We start from the raw sequence: 27966 nt of genomic DNA on the forward strand, positions 1-27966 counted from the left end.
GCTTCTTCCTCTCCCACTTCCCCTGCTTGTGTTCCCTCTCTCCCTGTGTCTTTCTCTGCTAAGCAAATAAACAAAATCTAAAAAAACTAATAAAATGTTGTTTGAAAAATTTGAGGGAACTTTATCATGCCCTAAGTTAATAAAGGCTATGTTTAAAGGGGTGGGGAAACTTATTTGCTCCAGTGTCAATTCTCTACAGATGACAACTGACACTAGAGCAAATAAGGCTCACATTTTTATTAATTGATTAGTTTAGATTTATATTTTAAAAGAAAAAAATACTGAGTTGGATTGGTCTTAAACTCAGAGATATACCAGACTGAATAAATTACTACTTATTCCAAGAAAGAAAGAATTCCAACTTGAATTATCTACATGAAATATTAAAACAGAAAAAACACAGCAATAGCACATTAACAAAAACAAGAGAACTTTGTCTTTTACTGCTATTTTTTTTAATAGGGAAAGAGATGGCAAAAGACTTTGTAATCTTCCTCTTCCACATCATAAGCAAACCCAAGTTGTTTTTATTTTTTTTTCTTTTAATCAGAGGAATTACTTTCAATTTCCTCTAAACCAACTTTATGGGCAATCTCTAATTTATAGTACTGTAAAGACAGTGTATCCAGATTTACATAAAATTTCATGGCATACTTTACTATAAACACTCTAATCTTTGTAAACTTTTAAAATTGGCTTTGTGGTGCTTTGGTAAACTTGTTTAATAGTGACAAGTTAAATCTAAGGTAATAAGACTATGTGATTGCTGGGAGTGGAAAAATTGGTCTTATTATATCATGACCCTGTTAGGATTTTCTTTTACTGGTTACTTCCAATTGTTTCCAAGTATTTAACAGATAAATGCTGCTCTATGGTCTCCAAAAGTGGCCCGTTTTCCTGGAAGAGTAGGTAAAGAGAACAGACAAGTCATTCTCTGAGATTTTGCTTTTGCTAAGAGCAGACAGAAAATTCAGCTGTATTTGCTCTTCTCTTTTACTCCTCCTATACTTGAAAGGGAAAAACACAAGGTTGACCCTTTTCCACCCTCCTCAAAGTATTCTGGGGTCTGACCTCAAGCTCCCTTTGGGCCCTCTAAGGCTGGTCAGGAGCATCAAAGAAGGGGTAAGTCGAAATTCAGAGGGAGTACTCCATATACACATAATTTCATTTTAGTAAAATTTTAAAGCACGAGTTTAGTACTCTTCAAAATCTACCATACCACAGACCTCAGCAAAGCTGCAATTCATTCAGTTTTCATCCTCAGTTTCAATTCTTTAACCTTCAAGAACTAAAGTAAAATCAAGTTTTCAAAACACATGATTATAAGCAAAGCTTAAGTCTTTATATCAACTGAGAATTAAGAATTTAAATTCACCTCTTTCTTAATGAGTCACTTGATGTGATAAAGTTAAAAAAAGTAAAAATTCTATCAACCTTTGACTCTAGAGTTTAAAAAAATATTGATTACAACTCCTGCTACAGACTCATGATTACCTCCCCAAGTTATCCACAATAAAAAGAAAATCATGGAAGTCAGAAAGGAGCTTGATTGTCAGTAGTATCAGTTTCCATCTTCTTTAACCCATGTGAATGTTTAAAGACACTTAACATGTGGCAGAAGAAAAGGAATCACACTACTTCTAATATTCATGATAACAAACTCTCCATGAAAACATTTAAAGAAACTCCATGATTTCACATCTAAAATTAGACTTCTATTAATAACCAACAAGCTACAGTTTCTTTTCTATATCTCACTGCTCTGTGTATTTCTAAATGATTTATAGAGAAGTTCAGGAGAACTGTAAGGATTTTCTTTAGTTAACTTTGAACATTAACCTGTTCACATGCCAGAAGCTGTTATACCAAATATTTAAAAATTAGAGCTGTGCTGGGGAAAAAATGACCTACAAAAAGAAAAGACATAGCTTCTGCCTTTGAGACAGCTTCACAGCCTAAAATTTCAAAAAGCAGCAGAAAAGCAGAATAGGTTTTGTTTATTTGCTTTCTCCATTTGAATATTAACCAATATAGCATCAAGTCTAAAGTTCAACTACTAGTAACATTATTTCCTCAGTAGTCATCACTTACAATAGGATTCTAAATTTACATAAAGTGAAAAACAAACAAACCTAACAGAAAAGACATTAGGGCCTGTTATTAAACCTTTAAGTTAATAACAAATGAAAACACAACTAAACCTAATGAAGGCACTATTGTAAACAGCAATCCACACCCGATCCCCATAACCTCAAAAAAAGATTTTCACTAGGAATTGAGAATTATACTATGGCCCTTTAGAAAAAGCAAACAAAGGAACTGTAACATTAAAAAAGAAACTGAATTATGATCACTAGGTATGTGCCTATACTGACATAATAAACTACTTGCCAGCAGTACCTTGAAATTTCCTAAACTGTAAAAGTACTAGTTCTTGAAAAAGCCCACTTAAACCACCCTAAAGTCTAAATAGTCAAGACATTTACTAAATTAGTGGTTCTTTAAATGAGAGCTAGGTGCAGCAGAATAACCTGGTGCTTGTTAAAACAAAATGCTGGGCGCCCCTTCCCCATGGTTTCTGATTCACTGCATCTGAAATGGGGCCTGGTAGTATGCATTTCTAACAACTTCTCAGGTGATGCTGAAGCTGCTGCTCCGGGGACCACCTGCTGAGAACCACTGGCCTAAATTATTAATAATACATCAGCACAGCCCTAACCAAAAGTTTGGTCAAGATGCATGTAAACAAATAAAAGGGTAGAATACTTAAATACTTAGAAAGACCGTTGATAAATTCACCCTTATTACATCAAAACATCTACATCTGCTTCGTGGTCTTCCTCAGTCACTTTCAAGGACAGCACTTCTTCATTAAGGAAGAGCCCACTGAGCCTCTCCTTCCGAGCCTGCCTCTGCTCTTTCAGCTGCCTCTTGCGTAAAGCCTTCTGCTGTAACTTCCGCTGCTTGGATCGCTTCTGTCAAAATAAAAATTTCTAAATCAGTAAGATTCAGTTCTGGCATATCCACCCCAGAACAGTTTATGGATCAAATTCTGTATTTTCAGAATCTCTGGAGCTGTCCAAATTCCTCTGCAGGATGATCCTGGTTCCAGTAAGTGAGCCATTGGCTTAGACTGGAAAAAGATTCTTCAAGATTCTATTTTTATACTATTTGACCCATGAATCTTAGGAAGAACTGAAACCTGGTCATTTTGCCTAGTTATGGATAATCAGTCATTTCAAAGCTTCTTTTTTTTTTTTCAAAATTAAGGTACATTGGTGTAACTGCAGAGTGAACACATAATAAACAATACTGAATACCAATGTAGAGAACATTGCCAATATCTCTAATGCTTACACTTTTAAGGTGTTTTTCATCTAAAAGCACTAGCAATTTTACAATGGCTGGGAAAGAATCATGTCTTTTCCACATTAGGCAAATACCATCTTAAAAGCCCATTAGAAACCCAGTGGGTACTCCATTCCTTGTCAGTGGTAAACTGATGGAAAAAAGGAATGACCACATATCCAGAGGAATCCCCTGGCAACCAACAAAGCTGGCTATGTTTCTGCTACTTTGGTAAGAGCCAGGGGAGGAAGGAATGTGTATCTCCTAGTCACCCACTGGGTTCCGTTAAGAGTTATAGAGATACCTTTTTTATCCTTAAATTGGCTCCAAACTGTCACCACTGCAAGGAACTGAACTTACCTAAGCATCACAAAACCATTCTAAAAACACTTATTAAACCTCCCTATTTTTTTATGTGCCCAAAAGTATTACAAAGAATTCTTCAACTGTAAATAGACAGAAATTAGAGGTGTTATTATATTTTTAAAAGATCTAAGAACAAACATGCGAGATTAAAACACTAAAAAAACATTTAATACACACACACACACACACGCGCGCGCCTTGCAGAACATTCTTAGGAGCTAATAGACAGCAACATCAGCAACATAGTGAGATCCGCTCAGTAGTGAGTTGCAGCCAATACTGCAATCTTGAGACTCACTCACTATTTCCATCAATTTATCTTACTTAAAACAGACACAAAAATCAGGTAAAACTGTATGTGATACAGCTGTGGGTCAAAACAGTATTTCAAAGCACTCAGCTGGAAGTGTCTTACCCAGTAGCAGACTATCCTGCTTGTTCAATTAAAGCCAAAACCCACAGGCATTCAGAGAGCAAGATAATTTTAACTATTCAAGAAATTTATACGAAGGAGTACTAATGTTAATATTGAAAGGTAAAGTTTTGTATTGATTAGACATTTTACTTTTGAATCCCGAATCCGCTCTGCTGCACTTGCAGACAAGTTGCTGTCACTGTGTGCTCGACTCATGTTGGCACTGGAGTTTGAAGCAGAGTTTCCAACACTGGACCCACTGCTGCTTGCAGAACTGACCATGCTGGCACTGCTGCTGCTGGCACTGGCACTGGCCCCGCTCACTCCACTGGTGCTTGCACAACTAAAGTTGCTTCTCTTCCAGGCCTCTCTTGCAGGCCGTTGGCGAGGGCTATGCTCCTTGATATAGTTTCTGACCTTGGAACACACAAAAACTGGTCAGTGTCATTCCTCAACATTCTCCCTCAAAATACTGGCAAAAAGAATATTGTACATAATGTAAGACATCAGAAGTGCTACAGATGTACTCATCAGGGAAATGCAAATCAAAACTACATTGAACAGCGTCTGGGTGGCTCAGTCAGTTAATGGTGTGCCTTCGGCTCAGGTCATTATCCTGGAGTCTTGGGATTGAGCACCGATCTGGGCTCCCTGCTCAGTGGGGAGTCTACTTCTCCCTCTGCTCCTCCCCCTTGCTGTGTTTTTTTTTTCTCTCTCTCCTTTGCTCACTCTCTCCCTCAAATGAATAAAAAACTCTTACAAAAAACCTACAAAGAGGTAGCACCTCACACCTGTTAGAATGGCTAAAATCAACAACACAAGAAACATCCAGTGTTGGTGAGGATGTGGAGAATGGGGAACCCTCCTGCACTGTTGGTGGGAATGCAGACTGATGCAGCCATTCTGGAAAACAGTATGGAGGTGCCACCAAAAGCTAAAAATAGGGCTACCCCACGATCTAGCAATTGAGCTGCCAGGTATTTACCCAAAGAATACAAAAATACTAATTTGAAGGGATACATGCTCCCCCACCATGTTTAAACCAGCATTATCGGCAGCAGCCAAATTATGGAAAGAGCCTAAATGTCCATCAACTGATGAATGGATAAAGAAGATGGAGTATGTATATATATAATAGAGTATTGCTCAGCCATCAAAAAGAATGAAATCTTGCCATTTGCAATGACATGGAATGGAGCTAGAGAGTATTATGCTAAGTGAAATAAGTCAGAGGAAGACAAATACCATATTATTTCACTCATACATGGAATTTAAGAAACAAGATAAGTGAGCATAGGGAATAAGAGTGAGAGAGGAAAACCAAGAAATAGATTCTTAACTATAGAGAATACACTGATGGTTACCAGAGGGAAGGAGGGTGAGGGGATGAGTTAAATAGGTGATGGGAATTAAGGAGGGCACTTATGAGGAGCACAGGGTATTGTATGTACGTTTTGAATCACTCAACTATACACCTGAAACTAATATTACACTGTATGTTAACTAACTGGGATTTCAATAAAAACTGTAAAAAAAATGTTGGATTGGATCCTGGGATAAAACAAGACATTAGCTTAGGGGCGCCTGGGTGGCTCAGTGGGTTAAAGCTTCTGCCTCCAGTTCCGGTCATGATCCCAGGGTCCTGGGATCGAGCCCCGCATTGGGCTCTCTGCTCAGCAGGAGCCTGCTTTTCTTCCTCTCTCTCTGCCTGCCTCTCTGCCTGCTTGTGAGCTGTCAAATAAAATCTTAAAAAAAAGACATTAGCTGAAAAACCGGTGTAACCTAAATACAGTCTGTAGATTATTTAATAGTACTGTATCTATGTTAATTTCTTGCTTTTGATGAATGTACCAAAAAAAGAACTTGGTTTGTAATAGATGCTTAAATAATAGTGACAATAAAAAACTAATTATAAAGAAATAAAAATAACATTTATTGAATGCAGACTTGTGAACCTGGACTATAAACAAGATTGATCTGTTTGGCTTTTTCTTGAGTTGTAGGCTCTGTGAAGACAAGGATCATTTTTAAACTGTTTTGTATCCTAATATTTAATAGATACTTAACATTGTTAAATAAATAAATCAAATAAAAAAGTGCTAGAGAGATACATAAGTAGACTATAAAGGATGAGAGAAATCTCGAAATGTAGAAACAAGTACCAGAAAAATTGACAGTGTTCAGAATTCTAGAATATATATTATGGAGCTTTATTTTAAAACATATAAAATATAATCAGCAAATGGAAAGCTGTAGGCCTCCAGAATTTAGGATTATAAGAAAGTAACACTTGGGGGCACCTGGGTGGCAGTCAGTTAAGTGTCCAACTCTTGGTTTTAGCTCAGGTCGTGATCTCAGGGTCATGATATCAAGTCTTGAGTTGGGCTCTGCACGGAGCATGCCCTCTGCTGGTTTCTATCTCCTCCCACTGCCCCACCCGCTGCTTGCTCTCTCTCTCTCAAATAAATAAATAAATCTTTAAAAAAAAAAACGCTCAGAGAAATTAACCTTAAAACAAATCAGATTTGGCATTTTTTTAAAGGTCTCAATATGATTTAAGTAAGTTGCTGATTATATCTAAGATTAGGGTGTTTCCTAAATCTTAGCTAGGGGCCCATGGTAACTTGTCTTCAAATGGAAGGTCCAATTTCAAAACTATTGAAAAATGAGCTGGAATGTAGAAAATTATAGTATATCTGTTGAGAGAAATACTGAAATAAAAGTTTTATAAATGATGATAAATGCAAAAAAACTTTTTAAAAATGAGAACATAAGTATTCATTCAACTATGTACCAAAAAAAAGAGCAGTACAGACTATTTAGAAGACACCAGAAATGTATATTTCAGCATAGCAAAAGGAAAATTACATTTTACCCTAGCCAGCCTTAATTACTCCACAAGACAACTCAAATCCCCCAATTCAGATGTTCACTCAAGTATAGATAGCCCTCAATAATCAGTATTCTGATTCTGTCAATCACTCTTTTTTTTTAAGGTGAATTAGAATAAATAAATAGCATAACCACCCCTTAAGTGGTAAAATTAAGTTGCAAAGCCTACACAACTAAAAAGAAGGTTCTAGATCCAAATGATCCCAGAAAGGCACTGCCAGGTGAGATGCACCTAGAACCTTACAACCATGTGCTCTCAATTACTGCCACCATTTTTTCCCATATTACATTTCATAGCAGTGATTTGGACCTTAATTATTTGTGTATTTTAAAATATTATTCAAGTCTACATACTATAAAATAATGATTTTCTTAACAGCTGTAAAATTTGTATTTTCTTTACATACCTGCTTAAGTTTTTCATCTGTGAGACAGTTAAGTTCAATAATAAACTCACTGTCTGTAGGGGAAATTTGAGCAGAAGGATCAATTATTTTTATAATATCAAGTTGCTCCCGAAGACCCATCTCTGTACTGACTTTACGACTCAGATACTCAATATATTCCACCTATGTGATGAAAAATTATAATAAACAAGATCAGTGCCAAAACCTCTAATATTTTAGTGCGTCATTTATAATATGTTTCAAATATCAAAAGCACTTAACGTGATATTTGTTCCCTACAAAACAGTTAAAGCCCCCACTCAGATTGTACAAAGCAATCCACATTTACCCAGTAGCTTTATATAGGCAATACATTGAGCTTTCCAGAGTCTCCACATATATGCTTTCAATTAAGAACATCAAGATCCCTACCTGCTCATCGTTTGTCATTGCACTCCAAGGAAGTTCATCTAAATTCCGGTGCTTATTTTTCTTTTTAGGAAGCAGGCAAGGTGAACTCGGAATACTGGGTATGACATCAGAAAGTACATCACTCCCACTGGCAATGTCACTGCCTGGTAACTTTATAAAAATAAGAAGGGGTAGGAAAAACAAAATTTTTCAAAAATACATTTTAAATCCTATAACATATTTCATATTGATTAAAATGACTTTTTAATGACAAATACAGAAAGAGAAGACATTAATTCTGATTCGCTCCTATTTTAGACAAAGCAGCAATATCAACATAGTCTTTGTATACAGTCATTTATTCAATGAGATATTTTCCAAAAGCTGAAAATCACAATCAAGACTTGTTAATAAAATGCTAACTTAAGAGCCAATCACCCTTAGGGTTTTTAATTCATGTGTGAGGCTAGGGCTCACACAGCATGATGAATGAGGAACACTGGTCTCCATCTCAGGAGATGAGAGTGATCTGCCATGACCTGGCTCTTTGCCCAACACTATGCTGGAGACATTGTCAATATAAAGACAAATAAACCATGGCCCTTGTGCTTAACTCAGTATCAACAACAAGGCAATTAAAATAATTTAAAATATGCTGTTAATACAGAGCAAACCTCTTTAAAGATCAGAATTATTAGAAAAATTACAAAAACTTTTAAGAAAAATTAGAAAAATTCTGAGAAAACATGTAGACCAAGGAGAAAAGCAAGTAAGTCTGATACACAGAAAATCTATTTAAAGTGAGATGAACACCAAATAAATGTGCTAAAATTTTACACTGCCTAATACAAACCAGTTAGAATGGGACGCCTGGGTGGCTCAGTGGTTTGAGACCTCTGCCTTTGGTTCAGGTCGTGGTCCCAGGGTCCCGGGGTCCTGGGATGGAGCCCTGCATCAGTTTCTGCTCAGTGGGGAGCCTGCTTCCTCCTCTCTCTCTGCCTGCCTCTCTGCCTACTTGTGATCTCTGTTAATTTTTTTTAAAAATTCCCTTAAAAAAACGTTAGAATTGATTTCATTTTTTAACAGCTATCTTGAGTTGTGATACAAAGAAGAGTACATATCTAATATATATAATTTGAGAACTTTGGACATATGCATACAACCATAAAACCATCACCACAATCAGGGTAAAAAACCTATCTTATCACCTCCAAAAGTCAGAATGGGTTTAATTTTCAATAAATGTGTTTAGGGACACCTGGCTGGCTTGGTTGGAGGAACATGCAACACTTGATCTCAGGGTGGTGAGTTTCAGCCCACACTGGGTGTAGAGAGATACTTAAATAAACTTTTAAAAATAAATAAGTTTAAGTCATTCATCAGAAACATAATTTCTTCTACAAGGAGTACATAATTTTCAAAGATAATTCTTTCATTTTTATAAGGTACAAAATACTACCTTTTTGTTGTTGTTGTCCTGTGCAATTGCATCTGAACTCCAGATGATTACTAGGCTTTTGAAGTTACCAAAAGAGAAAAGCTACTTTAGCCATGAAGATTATTGCAGTCACACACATCTGGTCTCCTACTCTCCCTGGAGCACTCATTAATAGGTACAGGGGAGTCAAAGGATTTTAAGTCATGGTCCTTATACAAAAACTTTATACTCCACTGGGGAAGATAATATTATAACACAAACATACAATTATACAAAATAGAAAACGACAGGGAGCGCCTGGGTGGCTCAGTGGGTTAAAGCCTCTGCCTTCAGCTCAGGTCATGATCCCCGGGTCCTGGGATCGAGCCCCACATCAGGCTCTCTGCTCAGCGGGAAGCCTGCTTCCTCCTCTCTCTGACTGCCTCTCTGCCTACTTGTGATCTCTGTCAAATAAATAAATAAAATCTTAAAAAAAAAAAAAAGCAAACAACAAATGCCAGGTTTGAAATGACAGGTCATCAAGAGAAATATCTAGCTGTGAGTTAAAGCTGCAGGATTAAAGCTTAGAAGAGCTACAAGGGGACCAGGCAATGGGGAGTCAATTATACAGAAGGGACTAACAAACAAAGATACAAAATGGGGCTGATCACCATGCAAGGTGACCATAATGCTTAGAATGAAACTGTCTAAGCTACTACTGTTAAAAACCACATTTTCATTTTAACAGTCACTGATGAGTCCAAGTATATAAATGACTACCAACAATTTGTATGACTTCCATTAAAAATCTCATTAACACTGCTTTAATTGTTCATTCACTCTTAGCCTTGATGTAATCTATTATATATAGTCAGTGTCATGAAAGCATGATTGCTGAATGCATAGATGAAGGCCATCTTTCTGTCTTTAATGTCAAAAAAGAAAATATTTTGCTATTTTCCTTTTCAAAGACTTCAAATCACAACACTACTACATTAAAGAGCTCCCTGGGGTTCCTAAAACAAAATGGAACAGTCTGTATCAGATGAAAGTCCTCCCCTACTTCAAGCTCCTTTGATATATTAGGTAATGGCACTATCAAAATATGTATACTCTCAAAATTTAAGAACAATTTCCACCTAAATCTTTAGTGAACATCTGCTAGTTAACAGAGTATATGTTAAGCACTTATATTTGTGCCTTTGGTTCTGTTTACGTGTATGTTGGGGGTGGGGGTGGGGTAAAGAGGGCAACTAGTGGTTCTTTGGCTATTTCTTTTTCAGGGAGAAGTGAAAAGATGCCAGAGTTCAAATCCCGGTTCTGCTGCTCACTAGCTATGTGATCCTGTGGAGGTTAGTTTGCTTCTTTGAGCCCCAGAGTTATAGCTAATGTCACCGATCTCAAAGGATTGCTGAGAAATTTAAATGAGGTGATAGGCGTGGCACAAGGCAACACTCAATAAACAGATGTCTTCCTTTTCCCATCTCTTTCCATTGTTTTGTACCCTGATAAAAGGTAGCATAAGCCATTAGAGAATGTCACATATTGCTAAAGTGGCTGAAATTTCACAAGGTACTTTCAGAATCACAGAATGTGCAAAAGGAGAAAGCATTCAAGTAAGGAGAATAACTTGGTAAAACCACAATTTTTTTTAAAAAAGTAGGTTAAGGATAAGGAGACTAATATAATTAAAATGGAAAATCAGTGCTAGGGGACTGAAAGTTCAATGGATGAACAAGCTGTTACATGATATGCAGAAGTAGGCCAGTAACATTTTCTAAGTAGAAATAACTTGATGAAATTAGTCTTGAGGAAGATGAGTTAAAAAGCAGTATAGGGACAAAATAGAATAAGGAAAGACTGGAAATCAGACAGGAAGTTCTTATTTGATCTAGACTTAGACTAAAATAAACAAAAAATGTGAAGAAAAACGAGAATAAATAGGGAGAATTTCAAATGAAAAATGATTTACAAGGCTTTTTATAAGATTTTAAAGTTATCTCAACACACAACATGGTGCTCAAACTCACAACCTTGGGATCAAGAGTCACATGCTCTTCTGACTGAGACAGCCAGATGCCCTGACAAGACTGTTTGATAACTGAATGGATGATAGTCAGATGACCATTTGTTGAAACCAGAAGAAAACTGGCCACATTTCAGTTATACAACTCATACAGGGTAATGCACTTAAAAGACCTCAATTTTTTATAGCAAGAGACCTGAGGCAATATTATAGATCTTCTAGTCCAACACCCCCATTCTACGAATAAGGAAAAATGATGTCTATGGAGGGTTATATGACTAGTGCCAGTATCCAAAGTGGAACACAAGCCTGGTGCTTTCAACTATGCTGGGATGTCTTGCCTTGCAGGTAGTTTGGAATGAACGAAGAACACAATTGAATAATGAAAGTTTGTAGTGATAATGAAAGAATCAAGTGCAAATGTCCTTCAAAATGAACACTCATTTTTCACTACACTGTAAGACATGTCACAAAGCGGAGTCTATTTTTTTCCATGGAAACACTGTAATTGGAAGTTACATTACTGATCAAGGATTTGGCACCAGATAATAGGTACATTAAATAATAAGGTCATCCAAGTGAAAATGTCAAGTAGTCAACTGGAGATATGGGATCAGAGCTGCAGATGTACACCAGAATTAACTGTATGAGCTCCTGTATATTTATTAGACAAGCAATTTTCCATTTTATATCTCAAGCTAGAAATGCTTAATAATTCTTATTCCATATTTTTCATGGACAATAATATTTAGTATATATTATAAACAGTAATTGTAACAAGTAGGGAAAATTAAATCAAACCTGTGCCATATCTTCTGCAGTATGCAGCAAAATTTTATGAGTAAGCTAATTTCTGTAACAACTGATGTGTAGTTTCAAGTTGCACCTTTAGGTTTCAAGTGTGACAGCTGAATTACTCACTCTTTAAATTTTCTATAATTCCCTGCTCAACAGTAAAATAATTTCTCAAGCTCTAACACTAGTCAAATAGAGCTTTAATAATAAAAGAACCGCAAGCAAAGACTATTAAAAAAGCTAAATACTTCACTTGTAAGGTTAAAATCCTGCTTTATCAAGTAGTTAGTATTTCTCTTCCCAGAGAATCCATGAATCCTTTATATTTACTTTAGTAGTAACCGGAACATTTGTTAAAAAGATTTAAATGTAGTTTTTAATCACAACAGAGGTACTGGGAATTTTTAAGTTATAGTTAACGATTTTAATCTATATTAATCCTAACACATAATTTGTAACTATCTTCTTGGATAATTTACTGCACATCATTACAAGGTCCCACAAAGACAGATCATTTTAAACCTTTCAGAATATTTAAATAGCAAATATCCATGGTAACAGAGTACCCACACTCCACTTTCAGAAGTGGGGAAATACATTACTAAGGCAGGCCTCGTTTTTATTCCAATGTTCTAGTCAGTGAAGTGCATTAATAGTGAGTGGTTGGGGATAGTTTTCCACTCTAACTATTCATGAAATGAGTAAAGAAATCAGCAATTAAAATTTTAAAAAATCTGCCACTTTGTAATATTATAGATAACTCTAAATCAAAGAAAATAATCAAAAAATAATTCTCAAAATTATCAGAACTCCATCCAATTATCTTTATTAAGAATCTTTGTGAATAAATGAAACAAGATGGGATTGGGAGGGAGACAAACCATAAGTGACTCTTTTTTTTTTACTATTTTATTTTTAATTTTTTAAAATTTATTTTCAGCATAACAGTATTCATTATTTTTGCACCACACCCAGTGCTTCATGCAATCCGTGCCCTCTATAATACCCACCACCTGGTACCCCAACCTCCCACCCCCCGCCCCTTCAAAACCCTCAGATTGTTTTTCAGAGTCCATAGTCTCTCATGGTTCATCTCCCCTTCCAATTTCCCCCAACTCCCTTAAGTGACTCTTAATCTCACAAAACAAACTGAGGGTTGCTGGGGGGAGGGAGGGAGGGAGAGGGAGGTGGGGTTATGGACATTGGGGAGGGTTATGTGCTATGGTGAGTGCTGTGAAGTGTGTAAACCTGGTGTTTCACAGGCCTGTACCCCTGGGGATAAAAATGCATATATGTTTATTTAAAAAAATTGCAACCATCAGGGTCAATTATCTGATTCCTAATTATAACTTCCAAGTGTGGATAATCTTGGACTAAAAAAAAAAATCTTTGTAGTAGTCTGTTTTATTTATTTTTAATTTTTATTTATTTTTTTTAGTTTCTTTTCAGTGTTCCAGAATTCATTGTTTATGCACCACACCCAGTGCGCCATGCAATATGCGCCCTCCATAGTACCCACCGCCAGGCTCACCCAACCTCCCACTCCCCGCCCCTCCAAAACCCTCAGATTGTTTTTCAGAGTTCACAGTCTCTCATGGTTCATCTCCCCCTCCAATTTCCCCCAACTCCCTTCTCCTCTCCATCTCCCAATGTCCTCCATGTTATTCCTTATGCTTCACAAATAAGTGAAACCATATGATAATTGACTCTCTCTGCTTGACTTATTTCACTCAGCACAATCTGATTTTAAATACAAAGTGTGCACTTTAAAAAATGAGGCACAGAATAAAAAGGTAACCACACAAAGATGTTTATTGCTGTGTTACCAATAGTAGAAAAAATTTTGAAACAGATGTAAAAGGGGAATGGTCTCACAATTTCTGGCACCAGGAATAGTATAGTGCCAGGAATAGTACCAAGAATATTATACAGTCACTAAAAGAGTTATTATGAAGGTCATGAAAAAGTTTATATGTTAAATGAGAAAACTGTATTACAGTACGTTATCCAGAAGAGAAAGGAATACTTCCTAACCCATTCTATGAGGCCAAAGCAATACAAAGACATCACAAGAAAGCTACAGACCAATATCCCTTATGAATGCAGATGCAAAAATTCTCAACAAAATACTAACAAATGAAATGCAGCAACATATTAAAAAGAACATAGAACATAACCAATTCAGATTTATTCCAGGAACATAGGGTGGGTCAACATACAAAAGTCAATGTAGTACATCATGATCATCTCAATAAATGCAGAAAAAGCATTGTGACAAAATCTAAATAGTTCTTTCAGATAAAAATAACGAACAAACTAGAGTAGAAGGGAAATTCCTTAATATGATGAAAGGCATTTATGAAAAACCTACAGCAACCATTGTGCTCAATGGTGAAAAACTAAATGCTTCTCTCTTAAGATCAGAAAAGACAAGGATGCCCATTTCTGCAACTTCTATTCAACACTGCACTGGTCATCTAGCCAGGGGAACTAAGCAAGGAAAAAAAGAGCTACCCAGACTAGAAAGGAAGAAGAAAGCCTATCTCTCTATTCACAGATGACAAGATTTAAAACACAGAAACTCTAAAGAATCCACACAGAAAAATAATCATTTAAGCTAACAAATGAGTTCAGCAAAGTGGTAGGATAAAAAAAAATCAATATACAAAAATCAGTTTTATTTCTACACACTAGCAATGAACAATGCAAAAATGAAATTAAGAAAACAATTCTGTTTTCTACAGCATCAAAGGAATAAAATATGTAGGAATAAATTGAACCAAGGAAGTACAAGGCTTGGACACTAAAAATAACAGATTTGATGCAATCCCTACCAAAATTCTAACGGCCCTTTTTGCAGAAATGGACAGCCTGATTCTAATACTCATGTGGAATTGCAGAAGGGATCCCCAATAGCCAAAACAATCTTAATAAAGAAGAACAAAGAACCTCATGCTTCCTGATTTCAAACTTTACTACAAAGCTTGAGCAATTAAAACAGTATGGTACTGGCATAAGGAGAGACATACATATTAATGGGACAGAATCGACACTCCAGGAATAAACCTACTCATCTATGACCAATTCATTTCCACAAGGGTACCAAGACCATTCAATAAGCAATGAATATAGTCTTTTCAACAAATCATGTTGGGATAACTGAATATCTACATGCAAAAGAATGAATTTGTAGCCCCATCTTCTCCCATATACAAAAAATAACTCAAAACGGTTCAAAGACTAGGTGTAAAAACTAAAACTATAAAACTGTAAGAAGGAGGGATGCCTGGGTGGCTCAGTTGGTTGAGCAGCTGCCTTCGGCTCAGGTCATGATCCCAGCGTCCTGGGATCGAGTCCCGCATCGGGCTCCTTGCTCCGCGGGGAGCCTGCTTCTCCCTCTGACTCTGCCTTCCACTCTGTCTGCCTGTGCTTGCTCTCGCTCACTCGCTCTCTGACAAATAAATAAACAAAATCTTTTAAAAAAAAAAAACCTGTAAGAAGGAAACAGGTGAAAATCTGTATGACCTTGGATTAAGCAATGGTTTTTTAAAATATGACGTCATAAGCACAGAACTGAAAGAAAAAATAAACTGAACATTACTAAAATTAAAATTAAAACCTTTTGTGTGTCAAAGGACAGTATCAAGTAAAAAGACAACCCACAGGAGAGGAAAGATCTTTTGTGAATCATGTATAAGGGTCTAGTAGCCATAACATATAAAGAACTCTTCCAAATCAACAATAAAAGACAGCACAAATTAAAAATGGGCTAAGGATTTGAATAGACATTTTTCCAAAAAAGAACACCAATCACCAGCAAGCATATGAAAAATAAGTACATGAAAAGATGCTCAACATCATTACTCATTAGGGAAATGCAAATTAAAACCAAAATGAAATACCCCTTTATATACAGTAGCATGGTTATCATAAAAAAGACACGATACTAAGTTTTGGCAAGGACATGGAGAAATTAGAAGTTTCATACATTGCTGGTAGAAATGTAAAATGGTATAGCCACTTTGGAAGACACTTTGGAAGTTCCTCAAAAAGTTAAACATAAAGTTATCACATGACTCAGCAATTCCACTCCTAAGTGTATGTACAAGAGAATTACAAATATACATCCACAGTATGTCAACTATACTTCAATAATAAAAAAGATACATCCATATAAAAACTTATATCTGAATGTTCACAGCAGTATATTCATAATAGCTGCAAAATGGAAACCAACCACCTGCAGATGAATGGATAAACAAAATGTGATGTGTCCATCTCTATTAAGCAATGAAAAGGAATTAGTGTGGACTGAATGTGTGCACCCTCCCTACACCACCACCACCACCAAATCCCTATCTTGAAGCCCTAATCCTCAGTTTGGAGGATCTGGGGGTAGGGATTTGGGTGATAATTACATTTACACGAGGGTAGACCCCCCATGATGGGATTGGTGACCATAATTATAAGGGGATGAAGAGAGCACAGCTTGCTCTCTCTCCCCTCTCCATGTGAAGATAAAACAAAAAGCAGCCATATGCAAACCAGGAAAAGGATCCTCACCAGAATCTGACCATTATGGTATTCTGACCTTGGACTTTTAGCCTCTAGAGCTGTGAGAAATAAATGTTTGTTGTTTAAGCCACCCAGTCTACAGTATTTGCTATAGAGGTTAAGCTAAGACAGAAATGAAGTACTGTGACACACTACAACATGGATGAACCTTGAAAACATGCCAAGTAAAAGAAGCCAGACACATATTATATGAGTACATTTATATGATATGTAAAAATGCACACCCATAGAGAAAGTAGATTAGTGGATGCCAGGTGATGGAGGTGATGAAGGCAGGGGGGAATTGGTAGTATCTGCTAACAGGTATGGATTTCTTTTTAGAGTGATGGAAAGGTACCTGAATTAGATAGTTGTGATGGCTGTACAACACTGTGAATATATTAAAAATCACTAAACTATACACTTTAAAATTATCAAAATGGCAAATTTTATCTCAATTTTTTAAAAGCTAAAAATATTTTAATTTTTTATGCAAATCATATTTACAACCGTACATAAAACAGAAACATCTGAAGTAGTATAAAATATAAAAAGAGGTGTTTTAGATTTGTTTTCCTCTTTAAAAACTCTTAATTTTCAGTGTTGCATTTTTATAACAAGAAAAAACTGAAACCAATCTAAATATTCATTATTAGAGAATAGATTAAATAAATTGTGATACAGCTATTGAAAAGAATGAGATGTTAGTTGTAAAAAAGCAAAGGGCCAAACTGGCTGAAATATGATTCCATTTGTGTGTTTTTAACACTGTGCAAACATACTTGTATCTGCACAAGCTCTTAACAGTGGTAACCAGAGCAGAGTGGGACTTGGAGAACTGTTTTTAACTTCATGCCAGTCTGTCTTCCTATTTTAGTAAGAAAATGTTTGAAATAAAATAATATTTGGTTCCTTCTTTGGAATTTAACTTCCAAGATTTGGATGGCTTTCAAACATAGGAGGCATTCAAGTATCTGTTGAATATTAACATTAGCTATACGCAAGTTAAGCTTCCTCAAATGTTACTGTCTTTTACAATCAGAAAATGGATGTTGCAATAACATGATTTCCATTTTCTGATAGACTGCACTCATTATAAGGCAGAATTTCCAAACAATTTGCCACAATGCCATTTTACATGGCATATATGCTACACACACACAAAACATTGTAGGGCAAAAAACAGCTCTACTATGAAGAGATTACAAAATGAGAAATTATATTTCTGACAACAGAACCAAAGCTTATGCTTTTATGGTAACAGTGGTTTGTGATCTTAGATATATAGAACATAACCCTAATGCAAGGATATTGTGTCCATAAGGACACAAAGGCTATTTACTATAAATGCAGGAAGAACACAGTTGCTTGGATGCATGTGTAGAAAAGTACTGATGATATAAACTAATGGGAACATTATACAAGTATTAAATCACATGAAAATCCACAAAAGGGTATCTGTAGCATCAGAAGCCTAAATTGTACATTATCAAAAAAAAAGGATACATATTCCATCTAATTCTTAATGTTGCCAGGATGAAAATATCAAAATACAAATTCATTATTCTATTTATGGAGTAATAATGGTAATACAAGGGGGAAAAAACAAACCTACCTGCCATTCAAATTCACTATCTGACCAATCCCAGTATGTGCTAATAGAAGAAGAGACATCACTGCAGACACTCCCCTCAGGGAATAAATCAAAAGAAGTGAAGTCTTGATCATCTAACAGAGAATAGCAATCATCTTGATCTCCAACAGAAACTGATGAAAATAGCTCCTCACTGCATTCTGAGCTGGCAACACTTGTTCCACAAGAAGTTAAATTCCACCTTAAAAACACAACACAAAAGAAATCACAACAGGAACTCCAGAATCCACACAATTTTAAGATATTAATAGGAGATACATTCAAGACATTTATGAAGAATGTAAATATATTTTTAGGTATGACAATGATATTGTGATTATTTTCAAAGGAGCCCTTATTTTTTAAAGAAGTATACTAAAACATTTATGAATGAAATATATTTGGGATTTTTCACAAAATAATAAGGGGAATAAAGAATGAAGAGTGCTATAAAACATATTGCCATATGTGAATAACTGTTAAGCTGGGTGATGGATATATGAGGTTCATTACACTATTCCCTTTACTCTTGTATTTGCCTAAAAATTTGTGTAATAAAATATTTTAAAAGAAAATTGTATCTAGGGCTGCCTGGGTGGCTCAGTTGGTGCATTGTCCCTTCAGCTCAGGTCATAATCCCAGGGTCCTAGGATGGAGTCCCGCATCAGCCTTCTGGCTCAATGGGGAGTCTGCTTCTCCCTCTGCCTGCCTCTCCCCCTGCTTGTGCACTCTCTCTCTGTCTCTCTGACAAATACATAAAATCTTTTAAAAAAGAAAACTGTGTCTAAATTAAGAATAAAATAAAACATCTTTATCTATAAACAACACATATAGCATGATGATTATGAATACACTCTGAAGTCAGACTGACTTCAAATTTTTGCTGTCATTTGACTGCTGCTTGATCTTAAGCAAAACACAGTGTCTTCAAGCCTGAGTTCCCATCTTCAAGACTTATTATGAAGATTACACAGGAATGCATACAGAAGTCTTAGAATAAAAAGTGCTCAATACACCTTAGTTGTTGTTGTTGTTGTTATATTATTATTATTACTAAAGGAAGAAGGTAGCCACAGCAGGGCAAGAGAAAAGCAAAAAGTATACAGAAGTTCAAAGCATGTTTAAATGACTTTTATGTATCAATGCTATACAAGATCATTGCAAAGACATTAGAATAAGAAAGGAGTGATAAACCAGCAATTCCATTACCCAACAATAACTAATCCATAGTATTTTGGTATATGCATATATATCGTTTATAGAATCAGCATTCTGCACACATGCATGCACAAACACACACACATATACACATATTTCAGTAGCCTGCTTTCTTCACTTAATATTATATATTAAACATTTCCCTATGACTATTAACTTGAAAACATTTTGATGCCTATATAACATTCCACTAATTAAAAAGTCTCATGATTTACTTAATCTTATTCCTTCAATAATATTTAAGCTGTTTCCATCTTTTTTGGTATTACATATAATACCAAGATGAACTTTTTTGTTTCTAATTATTTATCAAAATACATATTATCTTTCAGGATAGATTACTTGAAAGTACTGAGTCAAAGGAGATGACCACTTCTAAAGGTCTTCTCATACTTCGTTAAATGCCCTTCTGAAACATTGCACCAACTACACTCCCTGAAGCAGTATATAAAACATGCTCATTTCACCACAACATTAACAGCAGTACAATTTTAATTTTTAAAGTTTGACCTATCTGACAGGGGGAGAAAACATTTTTTAAAAAGATCCTATTAATTTATTTGTTAAAGAGAGAGTGAGAACGGGCTGGGGGAGAAGCAGGCTTCCTACTGAGCAAGGAGCCCAACGCAGGACTCAATCCCAGGACCCTGGATCATGACCTGAGCGGAAGGCAGACGCCTAACTGACTGAGCCACCCAGGCGTCCTGGAAAAAAAAATTTTTTTATATCAACTTTTATTTCTTCAATTACTGGCAAGATCAAATTTTTAAATGTTTATCAGCTATTTTGTCCTAGTGTTTTTCTATGTGTTAATGTTTTCTTTTCTGATTTTATGAGTTCTTGATGTATTAAGAATATTAACACTTTGCTTGTGGTATTTGTTGCAGGCTTACTTTTGTCTTGAAATCTACAAATCTGTTTTCTTTTGTGAATTTCCACTAGCTTCATACTATTAACAAGATAATCTTCATTGCTTCATTGCTTAGGCAATTAATTAGGGAATTAATCCTTAAGATAAATATTTAGTATATCTGATACTGATAAGATATTGAAATAATGACTTCCTGAAGAAAATCCTGTTACTTACCTATTACTAGGTTGTTTCTCATCCTCATTAAATCCATTTTTTTGAACCATGTTTTTCACTTTTTAACTCCCCCCCCCTCTTATTTTGTACTATTAATCGTAACTTCTAAGTTCTTGATTTATAAAATTTAGGCAATTTGACATTTTTATGGCACTTTTTCCTTTGAGCTAAATGTAGAATATTTTAAAGGATCAAAACACACACAGACACACATTCTCTAAACTATTATGGTTTAGTAACTATCAGTACAGATGTCAATATGCTTTGTTAAATAGGCAAAATCTAAAATTCATCTAACATCTTAGAATACCTAGTTTCATCACATGCTTCCTAGGCAGGCAGTATCCTCATATTTTTAAAAAAATCAACAAACCTAGTGGAATTAACCAAATTTTTTCAGAGTGTACAATAAGAGAATATAAAAGCTAAAAATTGATAATCATTCTTCTAGACCTAGTAAACCATCATCTATGTTGTATTCCGTGCAATTATTTTTTCTTTTGTCTTCAAATTGCATGTGAGCTTTTTCAATCTTTATTCATCCACCCAGACAACAAACATTTAGTGTCTCATGGGCCAAGTACTGTGTTATGTGGTAGGAAAAGCTGTTAGGTAATTTTTTTTATGAAAATTTTTTTCTGAGCTTGCAAAAATTCAGTAGAAATGTGCTTCCCTCCATGACTAATAATGACTTTCCTTTTCAAAAGACTAGATCACTGACAAGACAGGAATTTGCTTGGTTTTGTGCTCTTAATATAGAGGAAAATCGGTATGTTTCTCAGTTTTCTAGGTCCATGACTTTATAACGATTTAACAGGATTCTGAATATTCTTAGACTTTTGCTTCTTTTTCTTTTTCCTTTTTTTAAATTAACAGTGGTAAGAACACTGGGTTCATACTATCATTCAAACCAATCATTTACAAAATAGAAAAATAATATTTTTGCTACTAGAGATTTTTAAAAATTCTATTATAAATTCCAAATATTGTTATTATGACTTTAAGGCAATGTGAACAAAAACAAAGCAGGTAGTACTTTTATCCACTGCCAGTGAGATTATTTGGTACTCTGTGTGTGTGTGTGTGTGTGTGTGTGTGTGTATGTATCAAGAGCTTCAAAAAAAGTTATCCTCTGGACTCAGTAATTGCCATTTCAGGAATCTATCACTTCCCCAGATAGAAATTGGGGAAAAAAATGTATGCCCAAACATATCTAAACAGTATCATTTATAGCAGCCAACAAAGGAAAAGAAATGCCCCCCCCAAAATATGGGGAAATTAAATAACATATCTAAATAATGGTGTTTCTTAATCATTAAAAATTCTATTTTCAGGGGGCACCTGGGTGGCTCAGTCAATTGGGTGCTCGACTCTTGATTTCGGCTCAGGCTATGATCTCAGGGTTCTGAGATGGACGATTCCCCCCACCCCACCCCGTGGGGTTCTGTGCACTCACTCACTGCGGAGATTGCTTGAGATTCTCTCCCTCTGCCTCTCCCCCCACTCACACGTTCTCTTGCACTCTCTAGAATAAATAAAATCTTTTTTTAAAAAATTATATTTTCAGGGGCACCTGGGTGGCTCAGTCAGTTAAGCATCTGCCTTTGGCTCTGGTCAGGATCCCAGGGTCCTGGGATTGAGCCCTCATGCCCCCAACTCATGTTCTCTCGCTCAAAAAAAAAAAAAAAAATTTAAGGATTTTATTTATTTATTTGACAGAGGGAAAAGGCCAGAGAGGGAACAAAAGCAGGGGGAGTGGGAGGAGTAAGAAGCAGGCTTCCCACTGAGCAGGGAGCATGATATGGGGCTTGATGCCAGGACCCTGGGATCATGACCTGAGCCAAAGGCAGATGCTTAAACGACTGAGCCACCCAGGCACCCCAAAATCCTTAAAAATTTTAAATTAAAAATTTTATTTTCAGACTATTTTTTGAAAAGAAAAACACTTAAAATATAAATGTAAAAACCTGGTCACAAATGATATATAACCTGATCCTGATTTTTAAAAATTATATATATAAACATAAAAAGAACATTAAAAGTAACATCAAAATGTTGGTAGTTGTTATCTTTACTGAAAGGGTCATGAGTGATCTTTGCAGTTTTGTATATGCCAATTTTCTTTTTTTTCAAGATCTTATTTATTTATTTGACAGGGAGAAAGAGATAGTGAGAAAAGGAAGAAGCAGGGGTAGTGGAAGAGGGAGAAGATGACTCCCTGCTGAGCAGGGAGCCCCATGTGGGGCTTGATCCCAGGACTTGGGATCATGACCTGAGCTGAAGGCAGACACTTAATGACTGAGCCACCCACATGCCCTTGCATATGCCAATTTTCTAAAGTGAGCTTTTGTAATAAAAATTTAAGAGTGATTCTTTTAGACTGTTTTGTTGGTTTCAAATATGTCATAAATGACCACTGTGAGCATGTGCTCAGCACTGAACTATTCAAATCTGCAAAGCCCTTCTATCTTTTTCCAGTAGGAGAAAGCTACCTGATGCTAAGATCCTAGCTATAACTATAAAATTATTCACAAAGGAGACTTTCTACTTTAAAAAAGAAAAACGTTGAAAAGAATCCTATTGAAATGGAGTTTAATGCAATAACTAGGCTTGCTGCCCAAATTTTAGTTTAAAAGTAAAGCCGAGAACATTTATCTGCAAATTTTATCTGCCAAAATACCCATATAGCCACCCCTAACCTCTGCTACAACTTTGGAGCACAATAGGCCATCAAGGCCCCAAGTCAGAGCAGATGGCACAAATCATATATACTCAAATTCTCACCTCTCCTCCTAGTGATCTCAATTGTCTTGGTATTATTATTCATCCCTCTTAGCCTCTCTATAGTCTTGGAAGTAAAAAACATTCCATGTAATTTCTAAGAATAAATATTCCATTCATGTTCTGAGTTCATCCCAGCCATATCCTATCATCCCACACTCTCTCATATTTTCAATTTCTCCCTTTCCTGTGCGCTGCTTCTAAAGAGCTAAAAATCTCTATTCTTGGAAAAGATAAAACTAAACAAGGCAAACAACAACGAAACCTATCCTGCCAATAGGGTGTACAAAAGTGAGACACTAGATGCCTGGGTGGCTCAATCGGTTAAGCGACTGCCTTCGGCTCAGGTCATGATCCTGAAGTCCCAGTGAGTCCCCACATCAGACTCTCTGCTTGGCAGGGAGTCTGCTTCTCCCTCTAACCCTGCCCCTTCTCGTGCTCTCTCTCTCTCTCATTCTCGCTATCTCAAATAAATAAATAAAACCTTTAATAAAATAAGAAAAAGTGAGACACTGTCCTTTCACTTTTCACAATTATTCAATGTGAAAGTACAAACAAAAATGTCTTACACACCACATATATTCCATATTAACATTTAAATTAAAAAAATAATTGGGGCGTCTGGGTGGCTCAGTTGGCTAGGTGTCCAACTCTTGGTTTTGGCTCAGGTCATGATCTCAGGTTGAGATCAAGTCCTGCATCGGGTTCAGCACAGAGGCTGCTTGAGCTTCTCTCTTCTCTCCTTCTGCTCCTTCCCCCCTCTGGCATGTGTACACTCTTTCACAAAATAAATACATCTTTAAAAAATAAGTTTCTTGGTTTATCAAAATTTATGTTGTTCTACCAAACTTCCAGACAAACCCAACTGGGTCATAAAATCCTAAAAGATACTCCTAGGAATGTGTGAATTCTTAGGAAGGTGACTGTGTTCATGTAACTTTCCACAGAACCTAGAGTAATGATAGGTCATCCTAAGTCACAGGTGACTCTGATATGAACATTATAAACTTAGAGCTCATAAATTAGGAGTGCCCTGAATTCCTTGGTTAACAAAGATTTAAAATATAGCCCAGAGTCCAGTAAACGAGCAGGCACAAAACTGCCATCATCATAAGGCTCTTATCAATGGCATTAAATAAGCTCCACAGTTTTCTTATCAGGTAACAAGGAAGAAGCAAGATAAAGGTAAACCAAGTATCTAGCAACTCACAAGGTTTTTATTTCCAAAAAATGTGTTTTATAATGACAAAACCCTAAGCAGAACATCAATACTTAACTATAGAGATCTGGTTTTTAAATTGCTGCTTGAACTGGTGATGTGAAGAAAAGATATGACACATGCAAATCCAAAATAAAAGAATTCTGTAAACTAAACTTTGCGTACATACATGACTTAGCTGTTTGCTTCTTCCTGAAAAGAACTGACTGGTAGTATACTGTCCTCTCAAATGCCATCTTGAGGAGGGACAGGAAAGAAGATTCCAGAATGAGAAAAGATTTAAAAAGCAAGGTAACCTAGGGCAAAAACATCCATCTGATGTAAATATTGCTACTTCTGCTTCCCCTAATCTCTGCTGAAAAGGGTACAAAGCAAAATACATTAAACCTTCTAGTGCCATTCCAAGCCTTCAGAAAATTAGGGTAGGAGATGGAGGTTTTTAAAAAGCAGACAAAATGTTTGACTTGGGAAAACTTGAGTTGAACAGGAACCTCCTCCATCTTAACTTTCCCATTCTGGAAAACAACCTTGGCCTTACCTTGGTCTTAGAAAAGGAATAGAAAAACACAAGAGAAAAAAATGGGAAGGAGAAAAAGGAACAGAACAAGCTGTAAGAAATATATTCTTCTCGGGGCGCCTGGGTGGCTCAGTGGGTTGAGCCACTGCCTTCAGCTCAGGTCATGATCTCAGGGTCCTGGGATCAAGGCCCTCATAGGGCTCTCTGCTCAGCAGGGAGCCTGCTTCTCTCTCTCTCTCTGCCTGCCTCTCCGTCTACTTGTGATCTCTCTCTGTCAAATAAATAAATAAAATCTTAAAAAAAAAAAGAAATATATTCTTCTCCTTGCTTCACTCTTCATCACCCCACCAATTTTGGCAGTGCTTACCCTTAGCCTCTTTCCCCACAACCCTGCCCTCATCATAGGAGCAGGCTAATTCTGGAATCATTTCACTTCCCTGTGTATAAGACTTGCTCCAATGCTGCAAAACTTAAATAACAGTTGCAAAAGTATTATTTTATACTGTTTTCCAATGCAAACAATCCTAAGCACACTTGATTTCATAAATACATTACACTCATTACACATCATGGGTTAAGTAAGCTTCTGTGAGTCAGTCGAAGAAACTATAACAACCATTTATAACATCTGAGCCATTAGTTCTGTTCCAAGTTTCATCACTGGCTCCAAAGAAGTAATCTTGGCTGTGCCTAACTCAGTTTTATGACCCTGAACTTAGTCTTTCCTCTCTGGGCCTCAGTTTCCTCATTTTTGCAATGAAGATTTGGAAGAGTGGTAACAAATTTACTACCACTTCCTTTTCAAATGTGTTATACTGCTGTTCTGTCTATTTAACTATAACACCTGGTTTACAGACTCTAACTTTCTTTTAGGTAAGAATCATGTCTTATACACTGCCTGTACCTGGTAGAATCTCAGTAAATCTGTAGGCTGATTTAAGAGGTGGGGGAGGGCATGCAAAAGACATTAAAATGTGGAAGGATTTGTTCATGCTCATATTGTGGATCAGAAATCAGAACCAGACTCCTTAATTCAATGCCATTATTTTCCATAGCTGAACCCATCTCTTCCCTTGTTCTCCACACACCCTCCCAGGCCTTGGTATATATCTCTCCAATATCCACCTATATTCTAGGTTGGGGCTATGTGTACAACATCTTCACATCCCCCACATTTGGTGTAACACTCAAATGCTTACATGATTCTTAATTCTCCAGAACACTCTAGTTTCCAATAAAATCAGTTAGGAGATGCACCCTCTGAGTAAATTTGTATAAGCAAGCCCATCCTAAGCTTAGCTCCATCCCTCCACTGGGGGAGCAAACCAAGGGATAAGCTACATGAAGGAACCTTCCAGATCTAAGCTTACAGATTTTGGCATGGCCTAAAGCGATAAAGCAAAGAGTTCATAAGGAGGAGGAAAAAAAAAAAGGACTGTCTGGTTTCCTGGAGCTTCACAAAAAAAAAAAAAAAAAAATGGGGTTGGGATGGAAATTGGGCTGTGAGGAAGATTAAAAATCAGGAAACTGGGGGCGCCTGGGTGGCTCAGTGGGTTAAAGCCTCTGCCTTCGGCTCAGGTCATGATCCCAGGGTCCTGGGATCGAGCCCCACTTCAGGCTCTCTGCTCGGCAGAAAGCCTGCTTCCTCCTCTCTCTCTTCCTGTCTCTCTGCCTACTTGTGATCTCTGTCTGTCAAATAAATAAATAAAATCTTTTTTTAAAAAATCAGGAAACTGAAGATTCTAGCTTTCAAAGTGCCATCTTTCAAAAGAACCATAGATGGTCATCCGAAATCTCTAGAGCATATGGAAAATGGAAGGCGTTAAACTTTCTCGGGTGGATGGAAACACGGATGCATCTTAAAACTGAGGGTGCAGATTTGGGATTCTCCCGGCACAGATGAGGCAGGAGGGGAAAGGGAGGCGTCGCTATGGTCAAAAGATGAATGGGGAAAAGGGAGCAAGTAAAATGCTGGCCAAAAGGAAAATCGGAGGGCAGGAGTGAAAATAGGGAGGGGGACAGGGAAGGAGCCAGGGAAGGAGCGCCGGTCGGAGGAAGGTGGGGGAGGGGACGAATGGAAGCGCAGACCCGAGGCGGAGCGTTTGGGAGGGACCCAGCGTTCTCCCTTTTGAGGCAGGGGTGTGGGCACTTCGCCCCTGCCCTCAGCGACGGTTCATACCTGTTGGTGTGGAAGCGGTGGAGTGGATCCGTGCGATGACAAGAGGAAAGCTGGCAGCCGAAGTCGCTGATGTCCAGGCAGCCTGGCTCCTCGCTCGGGCAGGTGCCCACTCCGCGAGGGGGTCCCAGAAGCGGGAAGGGCTCCTCGGGGGTTAGAAACTTCTCGTATGAAGTGGTGGCCGACGTCTCGTCGGACATGGCTGGAGACGGCCTGGCTTTGGGCTCCCTCTGTGGCCCAGGGCTGCTCCCGCGCCTGCCCCTTCCCCCACTCTAACCTGTCCGCCGCCAAGCCGGGGTGTGCCCACCGTAGCTCGCTAACAGGCTGAGCGCCGCGGCCAGATGCCGCCCAGGGAATGCCGGGCCGCGCTAAGAGGCTGCTAGAGGGCACAGCAACGGACTGGCCACCCCGTCAGCGGCTCAGTGGCCTCGGAAACCCTCTCCGTCGCGGCCGCTGCCCGGCCCAGCCCAGTCAGCGCAGCGCAGCGCCGCGCCGCGCCGCCCGGCCCGCCCCGCCCACCGCGCTCGCCGCTCGCAACTGCTGCAATCCGCCGGCGCCCGCTTGGGGAAGAAAGGCGGTGGGAAGCCGCTCCCTGTGCCCCCTGCTGGAGCGGAGGAGGAATTGAACCGCCGCCCGCCTGCCCTCCAAGGGTGGAATCTGGGGTTCCTCGCGCTGGAAAGGCCCTGCGCTTTAGGCCAACCACCTCTGTTTTTTTACCCACGACT

At 37.5% G+C, this 27966-nt stretch overlaps 1 protein-coding gene across 2 annotated transcripts; it reads right to left on the bottom strand.

The window, feature by feature from the left end:
• Positions 1–27765, bottom strand: FAM199X (family with sequence similarity 199, X-linked). Of its 2 annotated transcripts, none has more exons than XM_013049055.2 (6): positions 27245–27765; positions 18226–18445; positions 7840–7989; positions 7429–7590; positions 4409–4546; positions 1–2975 (listed from the first exon to the last, which is right to left on the bottom strand). In XM_013049055.2, exons 1-6 carry the CDS (start codon positions 27439–27441, stop codon positions 2805–2807), a joined length of 1038 nt encoding a protein of 345 aa, XP_012904509.1. In that variant the 5' UTR covers positions 27442–27765; the 3' UTR covers positions 1–2804. The 2 variants fall into 2 exon arrangements, with proteins under 2 accessions (XP_012904509.1, XP_004778745.1); XM_004778688.3 differs by having other exon boundaries at positions 4280–4546.
• Between the last annotated feature and the right edge of the window lie 201 nt (positions 27766–27966).

The sequence above is a fragment of the Mustela putorius genome, unplaced genomic scaffold (assembly GCF_011764305.1).
Source record: "Mustela putorius furo isolate JIRA1106 unplaced genomic scaffold, ASM1176430v1.1 tig00003901_pilon_pilon_pilon, whole genome shotgun sequence".
Taxonomy (NCBI): Eukaryota; Metazoa; Chordata; class Mammalia; order Carnivora; family Mustelidae; genus Mustela; species Mustela putorius.

What these genes read in the sequence shown, in the direction of transcription:
- FAM199X (XM_004778688.3), bottom strand. Translation starts at nt 27,441, where the DNA reads ATGTCCGACGAGACGTCGGCCACCACTTCATACGAGAAGTTTCTAACC. An exon ending in CAATGACAAACGATGAGCAG is followed by an intron (nt 7,591 to 7,839) that starts GTAGGGATCTTG and finishes TTCATCACATAG; the next exon opens with GTGGAATATATTGAGTATCT. An exon ending in CAGATGAAAAACTTAAGCAG is followed by an intron (nt 4,547 to 7,428) that starts GTATGTAAAGAA and finishes GTGTGTTCCAAG; the next exon opens with GTCAGAAACTATATCAAGGA.